Genomic DNA, 26,123 nt, shown 5'->3' with positions numbered 1-26,123 from the left:
TGAAACCATGAATTGTTTTTTTAAAAAGATAAACAAGTCTGGCCAGTGTGCTTCAGTGGTTGAGCATCGACCCATGAACCAAATGGTTTGATGCCCAGTCAGGGCACATGCTCGAGTTGTGGGCTCAATCCCCAGTAGGAGGCATCCAGGAGGCAGGTGATCAATGATTCTCTCTCATCACTGATGTTTCTATCCCTCTCTCCCTCTCCCTTCCACTCTCTGAAATCAATAAAAACATACCTTTAAAAAAAGATAAACAAGATCAATGTACCTATAACCAGACTCATCAACAAAGAAAGAGGAAATTCCAAAATGACAGCAGAGTAAGTGGATGCTACACTGATGAGCTCCCAGAACCAAACTGGAATTACAACTAAAATACTGAAAAACCATCCTGAATAATCAATCAACTGAAGACTAGATAGCCAAGGACGGAAAGTAAAGACCGCACAGAGAATGGTAGGAAGTGCAGAGGCACGAAAGGGCTGGTTGGGCTCCCACAGAGAGCAGCTAAAGTGGGGGGTTCCCATTGAGAACTCTGGAGTCTAAACCCCAACCTGGGCTCCCCAGCTCAGACCACCAGAACTGAGAAAGGTGCCAACGTAATTCTAGCTGTGAATAGCAGCAGGGTTGCTGTCTGCCAGGGAGAGACAGCTGGAAAGTCAGGCATCCTCTAAAAGGGCCAACACACAAAATTTCATGTGCAGCCCCTTGGGCTCTGACAGAGGGGTGACAGAGTGGACTAGTGCTGTGTGAGCAGAAGCCAGGATTGGGGCCTCTGGGATTAGACCTCTGAAGGCAGTCACCTGGATTTCCTGTGCTGAGTCATTGTCTCACGCTACAGAGGGCATCTGTCTCTGGTGAACCTTTGCTATCCAGGTGGTTTTTGCCTGGGGGAAAGGCAGCTGCTGCACCCTATTGAAAAATGCCTTGCCCCTGCTAGGTAAAGCAGACCTTGGTGCGCATCTTGGTCCTTTCCAAAGGCACCCAGCCCCAGCAAAGGGAGACACAAGCTTTGGATTGCTGATAGCTCCAAACAGGGTATGCAGGGACAGACAAAAACAGCATCTGACACTGTCCTGCAACAGAGATTGGGAAGCATAGCAGATCTACCTAATTACATAGTCCCAAACGCAAACAAGCAGCCAAAATGGGGAGACAAAAAAAAAAAAAAACACCCAAACGAAAGAACAAGAGAATTCTAAAAAAAAGAGAGAGATGAAATTATCCAAAAGAAGAGATAAATTAAATGGAGGTAAGAAATTAATCAGATATAGAGTTCAAAATATTGGTGGCAAATATGCTCAACATCGTAAGATATAGTAACTATGAAGAATGACATAGCACTAATAAAGAACACAGTGGAAGGAATACACAGCAGATTAGGGGAAGCCAAGGATCAGATCAGTGAATTAGAAAACAGAGTAGAAAAAAAGTCACTTAATCAGAGAACAACAACAACAACAAAATCAATTAAAAAACAGGAGGACAGCTTAAGGGAACTGTGGGACAACATGAAATGCAACAATATTTACATTATAAGAATGCCAGAAGGAGAAGAAAGTGAGCAAGGGCTAGAGAATGTGTTCGAAAAAAATAATAGCAGAAAACTTCCCTAACCTAGTGAACAAAAAAGTCACACAAGTTCAGAAGCCACAGACTCCCAAGCAAGAAGAACCCAAACATGCCCATGCTCAGACACATCATAATTAAAATGCCAAAAATTAAAGACAAGGAGAGTATCTTAAAGGCAGCAAGAGAAAAGCAATTTGTTACCTACCAACAAACTCCCATAAGGATGTCATCTGATTTCTCATCAGAAACTCTACAGGCCAGAAGGGAATGGCATGAAGTAGTCAAAGTAATGAAAAGCAAGGACCCCAAACCAAGATTACTATATCCAGCAAGGCTATCATTCAAAATAGATGGTGAAATAAAGAGCTTCCCAGACAAAAAAGGCTAAAGGAGTTTGTCACCACCAAACCAGCACTTCAGAAATGCTTAAGGAACTGTTATAATGAGAAGAAATAGAAAAAAAAACAAATGGGACTACATCAAAATAAAAAGCTTCTGCACAGCAAAATGAACCATCAACAAAATGAAAAGGGAGCCCCTGTATGGGAGAACATATTTGGCAATGATATATCTAATAAAGGTTTAATATCCAATATATATAAGGAACTCATACAACTTAACAAAAGGAAGATAAACAATCCAATTAAAAAATGGGCAAAGGACCTAAATAGACACTTCTCCAAAGGGGACATACAGATGGTCAAGAGACATAGGAAAAAATACTCAGTTACTGATCATCAGAGAGATACAAATTAAAACGACAAGGAGGTATCACCTCACACCTGTCAGAATGACTACCATCAACAAACAACAACTGCTGGTGAAGATGTGGAGAAAAGGGAAACCTTGTACACTCTTTGTGGGAATGCAGATTAGTGCAGCCACTGTGGAAAGCAGTATGGAGTTCCCTCAAAAATTAAAAATGGAACTGCCTTTTGACCCAGCGATCCCACTTCTGGGAATATATCCAAAGAACCCCAAAACACCAATTCAAAAGAATATATGCACCCCTATGTTCATTGCAGCATTATTTATAACTAGAGGCCCGATGCACAAAAATTCATGCAAGAGCAGGCCTTCCTTCCCCCAGCTGCCGGTACCAGCTTCCCTCTGGCACCCAGGACCTGGGCTTCCCTCCTCCGGCTGCCGGTAGGCACCCGGGACCCGGGCTGCTTTCCTCCTCCAGCCGCCCACAGGCACCCGGGATCCAGGCTGGCTTCCCTCCAACCCTGGCTTTGTCAGGAAAGACGTCCAGAATGTTGTCCAGAAGACATACGGTCTAATTAGCATATTACCCTTTTATTATTATAGATGGCCAAGTTCTGGAAACAGCCCAAGTGCCCATCAGTAAATGCGTGGATAAAAATGCTATGGTACATTTATACAATGAAATACTATGTGGCCATAAAAAATAAGGAAATCTTACCTTTTGTGAAGCATGGAAAGACGTGGATGTTATTATGCTAAGTGAAATAAGCCAGTCAGAGAAAGATAAATACCATATGATCTCACTTACATGTGGAATCTAATGAACAAAATAAACTGATGAACAAAATAGGTCCAGAGACATAGATGCACGGAACAGACTGACAGATCTCAGAGGGAAGGGAGGCAAGGGGTTGAAAAGAGATTAACCAAAGATATTATATACATATGTGCATAGCCCATGAACACAAACAATAGTGCAGGTGGGGTGGGGTATGGGTGGAAGGGAGCAAAGGGGGGATAGGAATGGGGGACATCTGTAATGCTATCAACAAAATAAAATTGTTTTAAATGGGCAGAGGACCTGAACAGATACCTCTCCCAAGAAGACATACAACCAACCAACAGATATATGAAAAGATGTTCAACTTCAAAGCTATTAGGGAAATGCAAAGAAAAACTACAATGAGATACCATCTCATACCTATTAGAATGGGTATTATCAACAAGACAAGTAATAACAAGTGTTGGAGAGGGTATGGAGAAAAGGGAACCCACATTCACTGCTGGTGGGAATGTAGACTAACTGGTTCAGCCACTATATAAAATAGTCTTGTGGTTCCTCAAAAAATTAAGAATAGTTACCATATGACCCAGCAATCCCTCTTCAGGGTATCTACTTAAAAAATATTTTTTTCGCAAAGATATATGCACCCCTATGTTCATTGCAGCATTATTCATGGTGGCCAAGACATGGAAACAAAAGCGTCCTTCGATAGAGGATTGGATAAAGAAGATGTGGTACATACATACAATGGAATACTACTGAGCCTTAAGAAAAGATAAAATATTGCCATTTGTGACAACATGGATGTACCTTCAGAATATTATGCTAAGCAAAATAAGTCAGTCAGAAAAAGCTAAGGACCATATGATTTCAATATGTGGGAAATAAAACTGAAACTCATAAACAGTATGGTGGTTACCAGAAGAAAGGGAGTCGGGGATTGGGGGATCAAGGAGGTCCAATATATTATCATGGAAGATGGTTTGACTTTGGGTAGTGGGCACACAATGCAATATACAGATCACATATCATAGAAATACACATTTGAAACTCATACGATCCTATTAACCAATGTCACCCCAATAAATTTAATTTTTAAAAAGAGGAGAAAAGCAAAAGGAAGAACTACTCAACATAATGATGCTAGGACTTGCTGAGTTTAAAATAAAACCTTTTCTCAATCTCAAAATTAAAATTATAATGAAAAACAAAATATAGGCTATGTCACATACCTATGCTTCTTTAAATACAACTCAGATTAAGTACATATATTAAATAGATGAAATCCTGGTCAGACTGCCTTTTTTTTTTTTCCCTTCTTTCAAATCAGTAAAGAAGAAAAAGTAAGCATAGAACAGTTTATAAAAATTATTTTTTCCTCCACTAACAGTTGGGGGTAGTTTCTTAGGAATATGGTGTACCATTTTCTATCTACTTGCTTATTCACATAAAGCTAACGTTCATTTAAATCAGTGGATTAAAAAAATTGGAATCAATCCAAAAGTACATGTTTTTCCACTTTCAAACATAAAATTAATAGTCTATATTTGTGGTCATTTAAATTTAATCTAAAAATTGGTGACAGTTGTTTGTAAATAAATTCAAAAGAATTTCTAACATCTGTTTCACCAACAAATTAATTCTGAGTTTGTTGTGAATAGTTAAGGATTATATTATTAATATAGTAACAGTTATTTAAATTTTATTTTCATATATATGAATTTAATATCCCTGACTTGTCAAGCAAATGCATGAAACAACAAAAAATGATCAAGAACCATGTATGTGTTCTAAAGTGAAACCAAAAAATATACACTGAGTGGCCAGATTATTATGATCTCTGAACACATAATAATCTGGCCACTCAGTGTATATAAATATATATAGTAGAGGCCCGGTGCATGAATTCGTGCATGGTGGGGTCCGGCCAGCCTGGCCAGGGGGAGGGGACATGGGCAGTTGGCCGGCCTGCCTGCTGGTCAAACTCCTGGTTGAGGGGACAATTTGCATATTAGTCTTTTATTATATAGGATATACACTGAGTGGCCAGATTATTATGCGTTCAGAGATCATAATAATCTGGCCACTCAGTGTATTTGGCCATTAAAAAATCAAATAATGGAATTATCGACAAGATACACATACATCATATAAGAATAATAAAACTTTCAATTATTACCTAAAGAAGTAAAAAGAACTCAACAATTTTTAGTACCACCCTCAATATTAAAATATATTGTATAGTAGTCTCATTTCCTAATTCTAAAGGGTTTGTAGAGGCTTTATGGAATTTTTTAAAAAGGTGCCAAGAACACTAGGAAGTTATAGCTATACTACCCACTAAAGATGAATGGTAAGAAAAGTATATGATCAGGTTAATCTTATTCTGGGTATAAACTATATAATTAAAGTTTACCTCACAATTTTTTAATCCCAAAATACCTAGAGACATGGTATTTCAGGATGTTTTTAATAAAGATCAAAATACAGACTGATAAATAAAATACAGACTTTCCCTAAAGTTTTAACTTAACATGTCACAACCTTTTGACTCACAGGCACACACAAATTAGGATGCTAAAGCCAAATGACATTTCATTATATTTCATGCAAATAATCATATGCTTATTCTAACACCATATATTTTATATCCTTATAATTGCCAGAAACATGATTGAGTTTACTCATGAAAACCCTATGGGTTGTTCTGTAAATGACCATGACTCAAAAAAAGACTTACTGCTAAACACTGAAGTATTATTCTTATAATCATGAAATATTTTCTAAAATAAAGATGGTTACAACACTTACCTCTGTCTTTTTATTAATGTGATCTGTAAAATAGAATGGTGACACTTCATTGAAGGAAATTAACATATAAAAATATTTTAATATGTAAAAAATATATAAACAAAGTAACAAAAGAATTTCAAAATTATAATGAGTTTCAGAAGTCATTTGGGGGTTGCCTAGGATTCATCAGATTTACTCTTCTAAAGATAAGATGTTAAAATTCAGTATATAACTATTAATTTGTTCAGCTTTGGGACTAGGTCTTATATCCCAGTAAATGCCAACCATAACAAGGGGTATCAAATTTTAAACATTTGAATTCCACATCATTTAAATTTTGGTTTCACATAGTATGTTTGGAAGGAGGAGAGAATTTGACAGGGCACAAAATATGTCTAAAATCTAATCACAGGATACTATGACTGCAAAAACTATACAGATCACTGCCTTTGTGGAATAAAATAAAAAGTCAAATAATTTGTGTCCTTTAAAACTATTAGCTAGATTTTGTTTTAAAAAATGCATCATAGTGATTTGATATACTATAAAAATTCTAAAAATTAATGTATATTTATAGAACACAAAAAGAAGGCAAAACAAATATATCTAGATTAAACAAATCATTGTCTTAGTAACAACAGCATTTGTGAAAAGGTATTACAGAATGAGGAAAAGGAAGACATAAGGGAATCCACACAGAAGACTAAAACTAAAGTACAAATAGGGAGCAAGTGTTCCTATTTAAATTGAAAATGATCAGGATATCTAATATTTAATAAGGCTTCTTGTGGACAGCAAAAATTCTCCATTCTCAAGGACTAATAATTGAATAGAATTGCTTTCTTAGGATTGAGAAGTTAAAAGTTGAACCAGTTCTCTAAAGCATCCACTAATCAGAATAGAGTCCATAAAGATAGTAAATGTCAAAATCACAAGTTTCAGATCTAACTACCAAATCCTAGTAGATTACAATTTACTAGCCTATTCTACTTAGCATACAATGCCAGAACCTAAGGAAGAATGTGTTAATCACGTCTTACAATAGTTGTATAGTTTCCCCTTTAACAGTATTATACTGATATCTTTCTCAATTCATCTAATATATTTATATAACACTAAATAAATCAAACATATGGAAAATAAATTAAGGAGTGTTTTTTACATGCTTCTGCTTAATTTTTAAGAAAATATTTCTTATATAAAATCTTTCTTACTAAAATTGGAAATTTTATTTTAGCATACATCTGGTCCTTTTAACTCCAAAACAAAGCAACTTTCCTGATCCTTAACGGAAAGCAATATAATCCTCTAAATTTATTCCTACTTTCACAAATAGGCTTGTTTCTGAAAACAGTACCAGTAAGGTGTTTATTTTTGAGATTATTGCTATGGTATTATTAATCCTCACAGAACAAATGCCCAATGTATTAACACTAAATTCGTATGAATCAAATATGCTGCTCTGCCATTGAACAAACAGCTGTCCACTTGGTTGGTATAATCACAGTGCTGTTCAAAATAATATTCTGACTGCTGTCTGAGATAGAAGCTACTAGTCACATGGTTACTGAGCATGTGAAATGTGGCTAATGCAACCTTTAAAAATAATTTTTATTTTAGTTCATTTTAACTAATTTATATTTAAGTTGTCACACATGAATAGTGTGAGATCTAGGGTTTTCATCATTTCCAACATCAAAAGTAAAGTGCTTTGTGGTCCGTCTTCAAAAATTTAGTGGATGGTATAATTTTCTTCTATCTTCTCTTTTTGATAAAAAAAATTTACAAATGATATTATAAAGAATTTTCTGGTAATAATTCTCATTCTAAAAATTTGTATTTTAATTTTATAAGATATAATTCCAGATAATTTGAGGAGGTTGACCAATAATGGATAAAACCTAAAGATACTATTCCTGATCTAGTTTAAGCCAAATCACTTTATGTATAAGGACAAAAATATGTCTCATAATGACTTAAAAACTACAAATGTAAATTTTTTTCAGTGTGTTTTAGAAAAGGGATAAAATTAGAAATACAAAAAGATAAATTCTAGTTTTATGGGGTTTTAATGATTGATTTAAATTACTTTAACATCCAAATTGTTTATTTCCAAACAGGTTTACATTCTACATTCTAAGTAACAGATTAACAAAACCATTTTTACTTATTTTAAAAATTAGAAAGGTACTTACAAATCAAGTAAACAAAGACTTAGAACAGTTACTCTACATACTGATTTCACACATATATTACCTTCAGATTGAAAATCTTTTAGTGATACTGTGAGAGGTTTGTCTTTTCCCTGATGATTCTTTCTTTTATCTTTTTTATTCACAACCTTTGACTGAGTTGAAGCATTTTCATTATTTTCATACTCCTGAAAAGAATTATAGACAACCATTAAGCTTAGTTTACCGTAGTAAAACTAACTCTCTAACAGGTAATATGTTTATTAACATTTTCTTTTTAAAGATAAAAAGCAAATAAAACATAAAAACTAAGGCTAGCCAACTTATATAAAAAGATACCTGTTTGTTTATTATAGTCAATCTCTTGCATCTTAACCATTAAAATAAAAAACAAGATGCTTACCTTGGTCTATTAACCCCTCCAACTTGCCACCCTCTTCTCCATTTCTGGACCAAACTTAAAACAATAATCCACCATCAATTTGCTTACACACACACACACACACACACACACACACACCACAAAACCCCTGAAATCTGGCTTCTGCTGTTCTTTGACACTAAAATGAAGGCCAACTTCCATTTAAATGCCAAATCCAAAGGACATTATTTTTCAAGCATTTCTTGATTTTCTCAATGCATTTCTGACTACTCTTCAGTCTCCTTTCACTAGCTTCTCTTTTCCTAACTCTGTTCTTAAAAATGTACCTGCTATTCACTATTATTCTATTCTAACCCATTCTTATGCTTTATACCCACTGTTCTTCAAACTCAAAGTTTAAAGTTCTACCTATACAATGATAATTTCCATATGTGCAGACAACTCAATTGGGATGTTCATTAAGCATCTCCAATTCCCTAGAAAGGACTGATCCTTTACTGAGTATCCTGTTTAATGCCACCATCACATACACAACTATCTAGGCCAGAAACCTCAGTCATCCTTGCTTCCTCTTTCTACACACTTTATATCCAAATTAGTATATCTTGTTGAGTTTACCTACTAAGCCTCTCTTAAATCTGTTCTCTTTTCTTCATACCTTCTGTTATTTCCCCTATCTTCTTTTGCTTGACACTGCAACACTCTAATTTTATTCCCTCAATCCATCTTCTACACTGCAACAGTATGAGTTTCTAAAATGAGAACCCAAATTCAATCTAAAAGTTAAAAATATTCAATAGTTCTCTGTATATGTCTAAAACCTAATCTCCTTAGCCTGGTACACAAGGTTCTTTATACCTTATTCTTCTGGCGGTATCTCTAGCAACTCCAGGTCCCTAAATTACAGTTTTTAAAATATGCTATATGCTTATATGCTTGCCACTCCTCCCGAGAATGCCAACTTTCCTCTTACCCACCTGTGAACTTCTAATACATTTAGAAAGATCCTCTTTTAAGAATCCTTTCCTAAAATCCATCCCCATCAAAGGCACAGAAAGTTCTTTCAACTTTCTGAATTCCTTCTGCACTGAGAACATACATCTCTCAATACTATACGCCATAAATATATGTATGTCTTCCTTCACTAAACCCAAGGAATGGAACCATGTCTTAATCTTTGTTATGGGTACCTAGCACATTTTATCTATTCAAAAAAATAATTGGTGAATAAGTGATAGAACAGAATAGAAAACGCCATCTCAAACCTTAGTTACAAAAATCCTTAAGCTAAAGTATAGTTTTGTGGGAGGTTTCATATTTAAAAAAATTTTTTTTATTGATTTCAGAGAGGAAGGGAGAGGGAGAAAGAAATAGAAACATCAATGATGAGAGAGATGTGCCGACTGGGATTCAAACTGTGACCTCCTGGTTCATAGACTGCCGCTCAATCACTGAGCCACACCAGCCAAGCATAGTTTTTAAATTAACTGACTTAAAACTCAATGACGACTCTACATCAATGTAATCACATCAAACTAGCCATCACAGATTAAAGAAGTTCCTCCATTCTCTGAGACTCATTATTGTTTGATCAAACCAATGCTTTTGGGTACTACACTTATGTGCCAAGAAAACGGGCTGGATGCATGATAGTTCATAATACAATCTACTCTACTCCTCCTCTAAAGATACAGCTAATCATTTTAGCCTTAGAATCTAGATATATTATCTACCAAATTTGATAAATTTCCAGTATTACCTGAAAGTCCATTAAATGATTTAAGTCATAGTAAAGCTAGCTGTATCCATTTTTGTAATTGTCAGGTTTGTGTCTAAATGGACAAGTAACAACAAAATTACAGTTACTCTTGATTTTTCAGGATAACAGGAATAGAGAGACATGGAAAATTAAACTAATACATATAGTGTACAAAAGTCCACCTCATTGGCTTTCTTCCTCTTCCCTTTAGCTACGATAAATAGCAAAGTCATTACCTGTTATTTTAATTATTCTCTTCCCTTCATCTTGAGTGAAGAAGCTAGTGTACAATGACATAGCCTAAAGGCCCTAAGCATGACCAGAGGCCATTTATGATTAACTACTGAGTAATCACAAGTTGAATAAATTTTATAGATAAAAAAATTCCCAATACATGTAAAGGACTAAAGTTAAATAATATGAAGATAATATAAACGCTCAATTTAAATACAGAAACTGAAACCAACACTACTTTTTTACTTAAGTGTTCCTACAGTTGCGAAATGTAGAATGCACTTTAGCACACAGCACAACATCACAGCTTAGTGACAAATGCTGAGTTCACAAGGCCAAATTATCAGAAATGTCCTCCCATTTACTTTAGTTAATTATAGTGTATCTCCAGCAGAGGGTCTCTTAATGGATGTCCCTGTACTCATAATTACTTTATATTTTTAAATCTATTTATTTTCTATGTTCATTTAAAATAAGTTAAAATAAATCATTTGCTGTTAATTTAATTTCCTCTCTTTCCTTCATATTTGGAAGGAACTTCTTAAACATTCCAAATCATCAGACAAAGCTTAGGCCACATGTTTCTGTTGTCTCTCAAAACCTGAGGAAGAATCCTATATAATCCTATATAATAAAGAACTAATATGCAAATGGTCGTCAGGCCCTCATGCCCTCGAGCAGGAACTACTCAGACACTCAACACTGGAGAGCAGGGAATGGGGACCAGCCAGGCACAAATGAGCCTATGAGAGAGGAATGGGGACCAGCCAGGCTGTGGCCCGGGAGAGGGACAAGTCGCCCGCCCCGCAGTCCCAGGTGCCAGTGGCTGGGGCTGCAGCCCAAGAAAGGGACAAGCCGCCCGCCCCGCAGTCCCAGGTGCCTGCGGCTGCGGCCGACCCTAGGCAAAGCTGGCCCGGGTCCTGGGTGCCTGCGGCCGGCCAGAGGGAGGGAATCCTGGGTCCCGGGTTTGGGGTGAGGCAGAGGAGGTTAGGGGTGATCAGGCCAGCAGGGGAGCAGTTAGGGGCGATCAGGCAGGCAGCCAGAGGTCGTTAGGGGTGATCAGGCAGGCAGGCAGGTGAGTGGTTAGGAGCCAGCGGTCCCAGATTGCAAGAGGCAGTTGGACATCCCCTGAGGGGTCCCGGATTGGAGAGAATGCAAGCTGAGCTGAGGGATCCCCCCCGCCCCGTGCACGAATTTCATGCACCGGGCCTCTAGTCTTATTATAAAAACTGTGTGTACCCTCGCCAGTGTGGCTCAGTTGGTTGGAGCATCAACCCATACATCAAAAGATCAAACCCAGTTTGGGGATTTGATCCCTGGTCAGGGCACATAAGGGAGGCAATCAATCGATGTTTCTCTCTTACACTGATGTCTCTCTCTCTCTCTTCCTTCCTCTAAAAATCAGTATTTTTTAAAAAGACCTTATGTTTTTATTTTTTGATTCAAAAACAAAGTAAAAACAGCATGATAATATTCTGTTACCACAAACTTTAAAGAAAATTTTAATACAAAATTTGGGAAGGTTGGTCCTAACTTTTGACCACTTAAACCTAATATAGCTAAATGAATAAATGTGTAAATACCTTTTTGTGTTCTTCATATTCTAATTTACTTAACAACAATGCCTTCTCAAGATCTGCTTCAAACATTTCAGAAGTCAGCTAAAAAAAAAAAGTTTCACAATAAATAGATGATAGCATTATACCACACTAGCAAAGTAACTATTGACAATATATACAGGAAAAGAAAAATATGTATTAAAAAACAGTCTGGGTTCTCCAAAGTTATCATCCATGCCAAAGTAAGGAACCCTGTATTTTATAGAAGACTAGAGGCCCGGTGCACAAAAACTCATGCACTCGGGGGTGGGGGAGGGATCCTCTCACAATCCGGGACCCTCAGGTAGGGTCCCTAGGCGTGGCCTGAGATCAGGGCCTATCCGGGCTATCCTTCCCCCAGCTGTAGGCAGCTGGCCCCACCCCTGCTGCTGCCACTGCTTGCCATCTGTGCAATGCTGACCCCCCTCCCCGGCCACCGGTGGCCTCCCTCTGCAGGAGACAGGCTGGGGTGCAATGGCTTGGCTGGCCTGGGCCTCCCTCTTTCTTTGCTGGGGGGTGGGGCCAAACCTGCAAGGGGCCATCTGCCTACCTGATCGCCCCTAACCACTCACCTGCCTAACTGATCACCCCTAACCACTCTGCCTGCTTACCTGATAGCCCCTAACCACTTGCTTGGGGGTGGGACCAGCTGGCGAGGGACCATCTGCCTATCTAATCGCCCCTAACCACTGGCCTGGCTACCTGATCACCCCTAACTACTGGTCTGCCTACCTAATCCCCCTAACCGCTGGCCTGCCTACCTGATCGCCCCTAACCACTTGCCTGCCTACCTGACCTCCCCTAACCACTTGCCAGTCACCCCTAACTGCTGGTCTGCCTGCCTTCCTGATGACCCCTAACCACTCTGCCTGCCTGCCCGATCGCCCCTAACCTCTTGCTTGGGGGCAGGACCAGCCCTGCCAGGGGCCGTGGTGGTTCTGGTCTCTGGTCGTTCCGGTCATTACATGGTGGCTAGCCTTTTATTATATAGGATACCAAAGCAAAACTTCTAATTTTGAGATTTCCATTTCCCCTGTGATTGTCAATAATTCATTGTATATCACATAATCCTTTGCTTTATAAGTTTGTTTGTTTTTTGCTTTTGTTTTTTAATATCCTCACCCCAGGATATTTTTCCATTGATTTTCAGAAAGAGGGGAAAAGAGAGGGAAAGACAAAGAGAAACACTGGTGACAGAAACACATCAATTGGTTGCCTCCTGCACAAGGCCGGACCAGGGAAAGAGCCTGCAACTGAGGTATGTGCTCCTGACCAGAATCAAACCCGGGACCCTTTGGTCTGTAAGACTGACGCTCTATCTACTGAGCAAACCGGCAAGGACTTTAAGTTTTGCTATGTTGGCCATGTTTTTTTTTTCTTCAAGTGATTTAAAACTCATAAAATGAAAAGTCTTGTACATAAGTAAATTTAGAGGCACACTTGGAACTAACAATAACCGTATTTTGTTACTAATATGAAAATTTAAAATACCTATTGACTCCTCTGACCTATTCCTTCCTAATTTTTGTTTTCATAAACAGGGATTTCATTTTAGACAAATTCTTCAAGTGAGCTATACAGTAAGTAGGTCCTTGGGTTACATCAGAGATCCGTTCCTATAGCGCGACTTAACACGATTTTCGCCCTAAATCGGAATCCACCCACATAAGCACCTACGTCACTCACATGGAACACATACACAGCAGTAATGAAGTGAAACAGTAAAAAAAATGTCAAAGAAAGATAACAATTCCTGACCTTTACTTGTGGTAAATAAATAATAAAAAACTTAAAGCATATATGTACATATGTCGAAATGACGGAACTTTTTTATAAATAAATGGGAGATGGCGACGTAACCATGAACCGCCGTACGTCGAGTTTGACGTTAACCCAAGGACTGCCTGTATCTGTCTGTCCTTTCATTCATTCATTCCCTGGTATAAACCAAGACTTTAAGTGCTTCTTTAGTAAGGACTCCAATCTCTGAAGCGACTGCATCCCATGAGAGCTTACAGTTGCACGTATGGAAAATAATACAGTAATTCATAAATAATAATATAATAAACTTCTGCAGTCTCACAACTGTAAATCTACTTTTGCCCCACCCTGTATATATAAACAGACACTCAAGTCTCCCAGTCTCAGTGATCCATTTTTCATGATGGTGACAGCCCCTTTGAGAAAACTTAGGACTAAAGATAAAATCTGTATGATTTTCTGATATTTCCTGATTGTTGAAACAAGGCATCCTCTAAAATTTCCAGGAGACTATGTTCCATTTCTCCTCAGCACAGGTATTTACAGATTGATTTAAAGCAATTTTATAAGAAAAAGATTTCTTTCATGAACTCCTGCTTCAGTTTTATAACTTTTTATTTAAGTACTAGAGGCCCAGTGCAGCCCTGCCCCCTATTGGGGTGTGGGGGCGATCAGGGGTGGGCTGGCCGGGGGGAGGGGCTGGGAGGAAAGGGAAGGGGGTGGGGCGTTTGGCCAGCCGGCCCACCCTTGATCGGGGTGGGAGAGTCCAGTAGTGGGCAGTACTTATTAAAGGACAAGTGACCTGGTGCACAGATTTGTGCACATTGAAAGGAAATTAATTAGAAGGTGGCCAGCGGGGCGGGACTGGGCGAGATGGGCCGGACACACCCTGGAGCCAACTTCCTGTGGTCCCTCCCCGGCCGGCCGCACCTGGGGTGGCACCATAACTCAAAGGGTGTCTGCAGAGTGAGCAGGGTCCCTCTGGCAGGTGGGGTCTCTCAGCCTGGCCTGCGGGGATTGGGCCAAAACTGGCTCTCCGACATGACCCTGAAGGGTCCTGGAGTGTAAGAGGGCACTCTGCAAAGTTGCTGTTGTATAGGGTGTGGAATGCAAATGCAAGTGTGCAGTAAACCAGATTCAGGAACAATAGTGCTCCAGCAACAACATAACCCACTGTCAACGGTGGAATCGTGCAGCTCCATGAGGAATTGGGCTCCCTCCTCTCTGGTTTTGGGGTGCATCACCTGAGAACCGCCCCTGAAGCTTGGCAGCTCCTGTGTTGAGTGCCCCCTGGTGATCAGTGCACGCCATAGTGACCAGTTGGACGGTCAGACATTTAGCATATTAGCCTTTTATATATATAGATACTTTTGAGAACAGTAACTGGGAAGAATGGGAAAAGAGCAGGTTTGAGAAGAGGAATAAGCTGCAATGCTGGCCAGGGATCAGCCTCAGCGAACCACATAGAGAGCTCTTGAGTCAATGGGGAAAAAAGGAGACATATGTACCTGATCGGGCCGTTCGCCGGCCACAGTGGGCATCATAGCAACCGGTTGTTACGACTTTATGGTTGCTGGCTTTTTATATATATAAAAGATGGTTGATATATAATATTATATTAGTTATGTTAGTTTCAGGTGTACAGCTATGTTCTCTTTAATAACCACATTTACAATCACTATTTACAGTTAATTCTATATTGAACTGGCTTCAATACTCACCACTGGTGCTTTCCAATTGCTGTGCTCTTTATTTAGATTTGCCTTTTAATTGACAGGAGCACATCTCCAAAAAATTTGCAAAAAGGATAGTGGTCGTATGTTTTCTCAGCCCTTGCTTGAGAAATGTATTTCTGAGAATGTATTTAATCAGCAGTCACACAAATGACATTTTGGCTAGATACTGAATTTTTGGTCCTAACATTTCAATTCTGGCATTTAAAGTAGCCAACCTGCAGCTGATAGATGTTCCTCCCTCATCAATGTTTCTAACTCTCTATCCCTCTCCCTTCCTCTCCGTAAAATCAATATATTAAAAAAAATAAAGTAGCCAACCTGACTTTTCATCCTTAGTAGGCAATCTGTTTTCTCTCATGCATATATTTATAGTATTATTTCCTTGTTTTCTCATTCTTAAAGTTAAAAACTTTTGTTTTTTGAAAGTTAAAAACTTTTACAAAGACTTCAGTTTTTTAAAAAAGCTTGAGTTCTTCTTTCAAGCTCAGATTCAAGTCTTAGCTTCTGAACATTTTTTATCAATATTATCTTTAATGACTCTCTCTGTTCTACTTCTTTCAGGGCCACTAATTATGCCTTCGCTGGATTTTAGTTCTGTGTCCAATCTTATGTCAATTTTATTGGCAAAAATTTATCTCGAATTTTCCTCCACACAATTGACTCAATTGTTTTCAGTGTGTACTCTGGTTCTTTAGTCTTTCCAATGAAGTTTTTAATTCTGCTATGATTTTACTAGTACTTCCCAGATTTTTTACTTTACCCATCTCCCTTTCAATTTGTCTCTCGGCCACTTTTTCATCTCAGTCTATTGTTTCACCTTGTTATATAACACTAGAGGCCTGATGCACGAAATTCATGCAAGAGTAGGCCTTCCTTCCCCCAGCTGCCGGCACCAGCTTCCCTCTGGCACCCGGGACCTGGGTTTTCCTTCAGCCGCCAGCAGGCACCCGGGACCTGGGTTTCCCTCGCAGTCCCGGCTTTGTCCTGAAGGATGTCTGGAAGGATGCCCAGTCTAATTAGCATATTACACTTTTATTATTATAGATTAGTATAAACATTCGTGCACTCGGTGGGGGGGGGGGGGGAGGGGGTCTCTCAGCTTGGCCTGCACCTTTCGCAGTTTGGGAGCCCTCAGGAAATGTCAGACTGACGACTTAGCGCTGCCGTGGAGGTGGGCCACTGTGCTTGCCAGGCTGTCAGCCTGGCTTATGGCTGAGCAGCACTCCCCCTGTGGAAGTGCACAGACCACCAGGGGGCAGTTTCTGCATTGAGCAATCTTCCCCCTGATGGTCAGTGCGCATCATAGCGACTGGTTATTCCACCATTTGGTCAATTTGCATATTACCCTTTTATTATATAGGATTAGTATCCCCCACCCCGAGTTTTACAAAATTTTCTAGACCCTTGGTTTTTATTATCTAAGCTAAAAAAAAAATGGAGACTGTCTAAAATTAAATTCTATTCCCCGCAGCAAATCTTTCACTTTGGTCACTAAGTACAATGTTCTTTTCCTTTTATGTAGCAGAAATATTTCTTCATTTGACTTGAGATCACTAAGATCTAGTGTTTGCTCATAAGTAGGTGGGCTAGATGGTTCTTTACTGTCTATCTGGTTGTTGTTTAATGCCAGTTCTCAAATTTTATGATGAGGCTTAGCTGACATAAATTTACATTATTGCTTTGGTGATATAGGAGTAGGAAACTTTGTTTTAGCCTAATTTCTCTTTTGTGTTTGAACTAAGCAGCCATATAACAGGCAAAATATCTGTATCTAGTTTTTGTCTTTCTCAGCCCTCAATACCTGGAATTTCTCATAGTTGTGTTCCTACTGTTTCAGAAAGAATGCCCACCATAATTGTATGTTTTCTGCCTAGTATAGTCACTGCCTGGTCCTTACTTTTAAAATATATTACTCTATACCGTAAAGTAGATTCCAGGTGGTATATTATCTATGTGTCCTTATATGAGGTCAGGGCAAAGTCCTGACCATGTCATTTTGGCAGCAATCAGTAGAGGCAGGAAGAAAGGCAAATAACTGTGCTCAAGTTCCCATATTACACAGAGTGTATTTTGGTGAAAATCTGAATAGTTTTCCTTCATTAATTTTCCAGTGCCCATGGGCCACTGGGAGAAATTCTTTCTGGTGAAGACGCTGTTAAATTGTATTACTGTCTAAACGAACAGATCATTATATTTACATTTGTAAACCAAAAGAATGCTGTGGAAGGGAAAAAAAAGTATCAAAATCCCTAGAATAATACAAAATGATTTACCCAGTATACCAGTATGTTGAAATATCTTTTGAACAGCACTTTTGTTAGTTCTAGTGTAATAACTGCTGCTCATAATGAGCCTAAGGCACTACAAAATCCTAAAGAAAATGCTATAATTAATAGAATTTATGTTAACAGCATAGTTTAGTATAGTCTAATTCTTTTTAGACTAGTAACCAAAGCGTGATAGGTACAGCCACTTTATTAAGCCGAATATCTTCTAGAGCAATACTTATTCCCAATAGATCAAATGTCAGTTTAATAGGTAAGCAAATAAGTAACTGTTAATTTCCCACACATACAGCAACTCCTAGAGTACATTCCAGGCTCAGTATGTTATTTTCTTGGACACCAAGCACACACACACAAAAAAAAGTTAGTCTTGGTTTGGTTATTAATAATATTTAAGAAGCATAAAAAAAACAAAATAACAGGTTAAAGAAACAAACAAATGCTATAAACTATTTCACATCAAGGTTGAAAAGGAAAAGTTTCCTGTCAAAGTCCTTTTTTTAGGCAAAACTGTCATACAGTATTTTTACAAAGGACCTCTGGCCCTACAAACATAATTTCCTTACTTAAAATAATTTAATCCTGTTCTACCTTCCCTCTCTCTCATTTGTAAAAAGGGAAATGAATTAAAAACTTCCAAAACAACTGTTTTGAACTGTCAAAACTAACAATAATAAATGTATCAATCTATTTTTCTACTACACAAAAAACAGAACCTCTTATTGAAAGCAGCAAACACGTGAATTAAACCAATACAAAAAGCTCCTCAGAACAGCAGTGTCACAGACTCAGATGTACTGTCATCTTTAAAATGCATGCATACACCCCTAGCTGGTTTGGCTCTGTGGATAGAGTGTTGGATTGTGGACTGAAGGGTCCTGGGTTTGATTCCCAGTCAGGGCACATGCCCGGGTTGCGAGCTCGATCCCCAGTGGGAGGCGTGCAGGAGGTAGCGGTCAATGGTTCTCTCTCATCATTGATGTTTCTGTCTCTTTCTCCCTCTCCCTTCCTCTTTGAATCAATAAGAATATGTTTTTAAAATTAAATGAAATCAAATCAAATCAAATGCATACATTCATTGAAAATCAAAGCAAAATAATTTGATTTACTTAGCTGTACCTGCTCATCTCTTTGTCTCCACTCTTGCCAATTTTCTTCTCGTGTATCCTTCTGTACTGGATTTGGTAAAGAAAGCTCATGTTGAGCATTACAAGTGGCATGGGAAGATTTCTGGGGAATTTTCTTAAAAGCAAGATTCCTGAGCTATAAAACAAAGAATACATTACATTCAATTTGCCAGTCCTGAGATATTAACGGGGTTTTTTTTTTAAGTTAAGAAATCAACAATTTTACACTTTAAGCACTATTTGTGTGTTTTTTAATCTTTATAGAATATTAAATTCACCTGCATTTGAAATAATGGTTGGTGGATTTCTAGATGAAATGATTAATAATTAAAAATGGATTGTACTCTATTATACCATCATTTTAAAGATTCTACTTTACTAAGGAGAATAAGTTTATAGGAATAGAACATTGGTAAGTGTGCTTTTAAAATACAAACAACAGGATTCAAAAAGATTAAACTATAATAGTTTACAAATTTAAAAATTTAAATAGAAAGAAAAGATAGCTTATGTAATTGTCGCAACTACTTTGCTAATCCTGAAAAATACAGGGCTAGTCCTCAAAGTATCATAATGAATTAAACCTGTTTTGGGTAAACCACTTCCCAACAACAAGAATAATCAGAGATGAAGAAAGTGAAACAAGAAAGAAAAATATTGAGAGGGTGTCATGGATTGAATTATATTTCTCCCAAAGATATGGTGCTAACCCTCAGTGTCTGTGAAGGTGACCTTATTTGGAAATAGGGTCTTTGCAGGTGTAATCAAGTTAGGAGGCATACTGAATTAGGATAGGCCCTAATCCAATATGACTGGTATCCTTATAAGAAGAGGTGAAGACAAAAATACACAAGGAGAAAGCCAAGCAAGGAACAAGAGGCAAAGATTGGAGTGATGCAGCCACAAGCCAAGGATTGATGGCCACCACAAGGTAAGAAGAGGCAAGGAAGGATTCTACTTTGAGTCTCAGAGAGAACTTTGTTGACACCTTGGCTTGGTCTTCCAGCCTCTAGAACCATTGGAGAATAAATATCTATTGTTTTAAGCCACTTAGTTTGTGGTACTTTGTTATGGACAACTTTAGAGAAACTAGCAAAGAGGCTTTAAATTGAGAATCAATAATTTTAACGAATAATATATGGTTCTGCAAAAGGCAGTGAGGAGATACAAACATCTCTTTAAGTAACTGGTTTCTGCTGTGGAAAAGACATACAGGAAGAGATGCTACTGGAGATGAAGCACTAGCAAGTAGACTGTTATTTTACAGAAAGTGAAGACTAATAGAACTATAACCATGGAATTGGAAAGGGAGGATCCTCAGGCTCATCCTCAGTTACATGTTTTCTTATTCTCTAATGTAAATTCCATTATTACCTTATTTTCTGTTCCCCCACATCATCATTAACTCCAAAAATAAAGTGATGGGCAATAAAAAGTTTTGAAAGACTGGACTTCTGGCCGAAACCGGTTTGGCTCAGTGGATAGAGCGTTGGTCTGCGGACTGAAAGGTCCCAGGTTCGATTCCGGTCAAGGGCATGTACATTGGTTGCGGGCACATCCCCGGTAGGGGGTGTGCAAAAGGCAGCTGGTCGATGTTTCTCTCTCATCGATGTTTCTAGCTCTCTGTCCCTCTCCTTTCCTCTCTGTAAAAAATCAATAAAATATATTAAAAAAAAAAAAAGACTGGACTTCTGAAAGGATATATAGTGGGGAAAATGTCTTTTAAAGTTATTCTCTGTGTGGCAGCATTTTAAAGAGATATTTAGAAAGAAATGACGATAAAAATATAATAGAAACAAACTGAAAAGGCTTGTTTTCTAAGTCTTGGGACATTATAAAATGAATATAAGGGGGGGAAAAACACTTTTACTACTTCTCTCATTAAATTATATTGAAAAAGGTCCTTGCCCTAGCTGATTTGGCTCAGTGGATGGAGCGTCAGCCTTCGGACTGAAGGGTCCCAGGTTCAATTCCAGTCAAGGGCACACATGTGTGGGTTGCAGGCTTGATCCCCAGTGGGGTGTGTGTAGGAGGCAGCCAATCGATGATTCTCTCTCATCATAGATATTTCTATCTCTCTCTCCCCGCTCCCTTCCTCTCTGAAATCAATAAAAATATAAAAGAAAAAGGTCCTTATATACTCTGACTGCTCCTTCTATTAAAAGACAAACACACAATAAACTGATGAATAAAATAGAACCAGAGGCATGGAAACATGGTACAGACTGTAGAAGCTCAGAGGGAAAGAGTGGGGGGTGGAAAGAGATTAGCCAAAGAACTTATATGCATATATGCTTAATCCAGGGACACAGACAATAGGGTGGTGAAGGCCTGGGGTGGGGGGGGTGCAAAAGGGAGAAAAAAAGGGAGGACATCTATAGTACTCTCAACAATGAAAATATTTTTTGAAAAAGACAAACACAGAGTTGTTTTTCGGCATTTCTTTAAAAAAAAAACAAATGGGCACATTAAATGTTGGTCATGTAACTCAGGTTAAGAATGTCTAAGGTAGAGGGTTTCCCTTTTACTTATTATCCTAACTAGAGGTCCGGTGCATGGATTCGTGCACCAGTGAGGTCCCTCAGCCTGGCCTGTGCCCTCTAAAAATCCGGGACCCCTCAGGGGATGTCAGACTGCCTGTTTTGGCCTGATCCCCACAGGCCAGGCTGAGGGACCCCACTGGTGCATGAATCTGTTGACTGGGCCTCTAGTATGCATATAAGATCTTTGGTTAATCTCTTCCCATCCTCCTCCCTCCACCCTTCCCTCTGAGATTCATCAGTCTGTTCCATGTTTCCATGCCTGTGCGTTGAACATCTGTCCCTGGTGGTCAATGCACATCATAGCTACTGGTTGACCAGTGGCTTAGGCTTTTATATATAGAGAGAGAGATAAAAAGAGATGATCATCAAATGCATAAAAATGTATGTTCAGGCTAGTCATAGGATTCTTGTCTATAATGGTAAAAAAAAAAAATGAGAACCAATCCAAATGTTTATCTCAAGGATTCAATTAAATAAAGTATGATATAGCCATATAATTAAACTAGAGGCCCGGTGCATGAAATTCATTCACGGGGGGCAGGGGGTGTCCCTCAGCCCAGCCTGCACCCTCTGCAATCTGGGATCCCTCTCACAATCCAGGACTGCTGGCTCCCAACCACTCGCCTGCCTGACTGCCTGATTGCCCCTAACCACTTCTACCTGCCAGCCTGATCATCCCCTAATCACTCCCCTGCCAGCATGATAGATGCCTAACTGCTCCCCTCCCAGCCCGATTGCCCCTAACTGCCCTCCCCTGCTGGCCTGGTCACCCCTAACCGCCCTCCCCTGACAGCCTGGTCGCCCCTAACTGTCCTCCCCTGCAGGCCTGGTCGCCCCCAACTGCCCTCCCCTGCTGGCCCAGTAACCTCTAACTGCCCTCCCCTGCCAGCCTGGTCACCCCTAACTGCTCTCCCCTGCTGGCCTGGTCCACCTCAACTGCTCTCCCCTGTAGGCCTGGGTCCCCCCCAACTGCCCTCCTCTGCTGGCCTGGTTGCCCCTAACTGCTCTCCCCTGCAGGCCTGGTCCCCCCCAACTGCCCTCCTCTGCCAGCCCAGTCACCCCTAACTGCCCTCCCCTGCAGGCCTGATCGCCCCCAATTGCCCTCTCTTGCAGGCCTGGTCCCTCTCAACTGCCCTCTCCTGATGGCCTGATCACCTACAACTGCCCTCCCCTGCCAGCCATCTTGTGGTGGCCACCTTGTGTCCACAAGAGGGCGGCCATCTTTGACCACATGGAGGTGGCCATCTTGTGTTGGAGAGACAGTCAATTTGCATATTACTCTTTTATTAGATAGGATAATGTGGAGTAATTTAAAATAATGTAGAACTGTATTTACTCATATTGAAAACTGCTCATGGCTAATTAGGGAAAAAAAAACAGTATGAAAATCTATACTAATAAAAGCTTAGGTGGCATCTCGCCCTTGCATCATCACAAGATGGCCGCCACAAGATGGCCAGCAGGGGAGGGCAGTTGCGGGTGATCAGGTCAGCAGGGGAGGGCAGTTGGGGGCGAACACACCAGCAGGAGAGGGCAGTTGGGGGCGATGGGGCCGGCAGGGGAGGGCAGTTGGGGGGGACCGGGCCTGCAGGGGAGGGCCATTATGGATGACTGGGCCAGCAGGGGAGGGCAGGTAGGAGCGACCAGGCCAGCAGGGCAGGGCAGTTGGGGGCAACTAGTCCTGCAGGGGAGGGCAGTTGGAGGCAACCAGTCCTGCAGGAAAGGGCAGTTGGGGGCGACCAGTCCTGCAGGGGAGGGCAGTTGGGGACGACCAGTCCTGCAGGGGAGGGCAGTTGGGGGCAACCAGGTCAGCAGGGGAGGGCAATTAGGGGCAATATCAGGCCGGCAGGTGAGGGTAGTTGGGGGCGATGAGGCCAGCAGGGGAGGGCCGTTGGGGGCGATCAGGCCAGCAGGGGAGGGAAGTTGGGGGCAATCGGGCCTGCAGGGAAGGGCAGTTGGGGGTGATCAAGCCTGCAGGGGAGGGCAGTTGGGGGCAACCAGGCCGGCAGGGGAGGGCAGCTGGGGGCCATCGGGCTGGCAGAGGAGGGCAGCTGGGGGCCATCAGGCTGGCAGCGGAGGGCAGTTGGGGGCCATCGGGCCAGCAGGGGAGAGCAGCTGGGGGCCATCAGGCCAGCAGGGGAGCAGTTAGGCATCAATCAGGCCAGCAGGGGAGTGGTTAGGGGGCGATCAGGCTGGCAGGTAGAAGCAGTTAGCGGCAATCAGGCATGCAAGCAGGTGAGCGGTTAGGAGTCAGCCATCCCGGATTGTGAGAGGGATGTCCAACTGCCGGTTTAGGGGTCCCCAGATTGGAGAGGATGCAGGCTGGGCTGAGGGACACCGTTCCCCCCCCCCCCCCCCCAGTGCATGAATTTCGTGTACCGGACCTCTAGTCTATTATATAATCCCATTTTTATTTAAGTAAAACATAAATATAGATATATGTGTATTTACATACCTGTTGGTTATATCTCTAGATATATTTACAAATGGTCTTTGTTTCCTTTTAAGACTTTGTTACCTTTTGGAATGAGTACTTAAGCTTCCATAGTCATAAAAAAAAGGCATTTAAAAACTTTCGTTACATTAAACTGAACTAACAAGCTCTGGGGGATGAGGGAAGGCAAAGAAGTGAAGGGAATGAGCAAAAAAGAAAAAGAGAAAGAACTCAAACTCATGGACACAGACAATAGTGGTGATGGCATGGGAGGAGGTGGAAGAGAGTATAGGGGGGGATAAATGGTGATAAGAAAAAATTAATTTTTTTTTCAATGTTCATTACATTGACTTTAAATACACATAAATTTACATCCATTCATTCAAGTCATATTTATCAAGTACCTATGAACCAAGTACTATGGTAATATGGTGAACAAGATGGTACCTGTCTTCATGATGCTTGCTTACAGTCTATTAAGAAAGCAAACACAGATCATTATAATTGTTACCTCATTTGCTTCAGTCTGTTGCTGTTCCTTCTTTTTTCTTCTTTTCTCTCTCTTTTTCTCATTTGCAGTTGATTTGCTTGTTTGAGACTTTCCAGGAGTCCTACCTTTGCCTTTTCCAGGCTCAGAATCAGAACCACTACCACTATCCACTTGCAACAGGGCAAAACGAGAAGCAGTAGTGGGAACAGAACTAAGAACTGCTGAGGCCATTGTAAATATTTTTCTTTAAAAATACTTCTGTCAGGAATAATTCCTGTGGAGAGAGAAAAGAAGACAGGTGAATAAAATTTATTCAAGATTCTAGAGTAATAACAAATTATTATATACATGCATTTCTCCAGACATGGGACTTAGTAATATTTGGATTCATACCAATAGTCCTATGAGCAATAGCATACTTTTTAACTTAAAAACAACATAAAATTGTATAATAGAAAATAAAATAATGATATGAGATTTCAGACTAATGCAAGACTACCATCAATATAATGTATTCATTTTTCCATATATAGTTTTCAAAAATTCATGGTTTCCTTTTCTTTTAAATATATTGCTAAAATATATACATAGCCCGGCTGGTGTGGCTCAGTGTCAACCTTTGAACCAGGAGGTTAGGGTTTGATTCAGGGCACATGCCCAGGTTTGGGCTTGATCCCCAGTAGGGGTTGTGCAGGAGGCAGCCAATCGATGATTCCCTCTTATCATTAACTAGAGGCCCAGTGCACAAAATTCATGCATGGGGGGGGGGGTCCCCTCAGCCCAGCCTGCACTCTCTCCAATCCAGGACCCCTCAGGGGACATCCCTCTCACAATCCTGGACTGCTGGCTCCTAATTGCTCACCTGCCTGCCTGCCTGGTCGCCCCTAACTGTCCCCCCTGCTGGCCTGGTCGCCCCTAACTACCCCTCGCTGCTGGCCAGGTTGCCCCCAACTGCCCCCTCCTTGCCGGCCTGGTCACTCCTAACTGCCCACCCACGCCGCTGGCCTGGTCACCCCCAACTGCTCCCCTCTGCTGGCCTGGTCACTCCTAACTGCCCCCCCGTGCTGGCCTGGTCACCCCCAACTGCCCCCCTCTGCCGGCCTGGTCACCCCTAACTGCCCCCCTCTGCCGGCCTAGTCACCCCCAACTGCCCCCCCCCCCGGCCAGCCTGGTCGCCCCTCACAGCCCCCCCGCCCCCACTGGCCTGGTCGCCCCATGCAGCCTGCTTGTTCAGTTGTTTGGTCGTCTCTCACTAACCCCCCCTGCCGGCCTGGTCATCCCACACAGCCTGCTTGTTCAGTCGTTTGGTAGTCCCTCACTAATCGCCCTGCCGGCCTGGTCGTAGGCAGCCATCGTGTGAGGGCATAAGGGTTAATTTGCATATTACCTCTTTATTATATAGGATTATTATATAGGATGTTTCTATCTCTCCCTCATTCTCCCTCTAAAATCAATAAAAACATATTTTAAAATAATAATTATATATATACACTAGAGGCCCGTTGCACGAAGATTCGTGCAAGAATTGGCCTTCCTTCCCCTGGCTTCACTCCTGGCCGCCGGGGAGCCTGCAAGTCCTCAGGGAGCCTGCAAGTCCTCACTCCCAGCCGCCCAGGAGACTGCAAGTCCTCGCTCCCGGCTGCCCCGGAGCCTGCAAGTCCTCACTCCTGGCCAGAGCATCGCTCCTGTAGCTCCCTCCACACCCCCCCCAACCCTTCCCCT

General features: G+C 40.8%; 1 protein-coding gene across 3 annotated transcripts in view; it reads right to left on the bottom strand.

The window, feature by feature from the left end:
• Positions 1-26,123, bottom strand: part of GKAP1 (G kinase anchoring protein 1) — a 59,494-nt gene that overhangs the window by 23,999 nt on the left and 9,372 nt on the right. For 2 of the 3 annotated variants that reach the window (XM_079790321.1, XM_079790323.1), the window contains exons 3-7: positions 24,423-24,675; positions 18,927-19,070; positions 12,011-12,088; positions 8,117-8,240; positions 5,879-5,901 (exon numbers count right to left, since the gene is read on the bottom strand). In XM_079790321.1, coding sequence (XP_079646447.1) covers positions 5,879-5,901; positions 8,117-8,240; positions 12,011-12,088; positions 18,927-19,070; positions 24,423-24,632 — 579 coding nt within the window. In that variant the 5' untranslated portion in view covers positions 24,633-24,675. The remainder of the gene's footprint in view (positions 1-5,878; positions 5,902-8,116; positions 8,241-12,010; positions 12,089-18,926; positions 19,071-24,422; positions 24,676-26,123) is intronic. The other variant, XM_079790322.1, reaches the window with a different exon arrangement.

The sequence above is a fragment of the Cnephaeus nilssonii genome (genome assembly GCF_951640355.1).
Source record: "Cnephaeus nilssonii genome assembly, chromosome: 14".
Classification (NCBI taxonomy): Eukaryota; Metazoa; Chordata; class Mammalia; order Chiroptera; family Vespertilionidae; genus Cnephaeus; species Cnephaeus nilssonii.
This window is presented reverse-complemented; position numbering and strand designations above follow the sequence as displayed.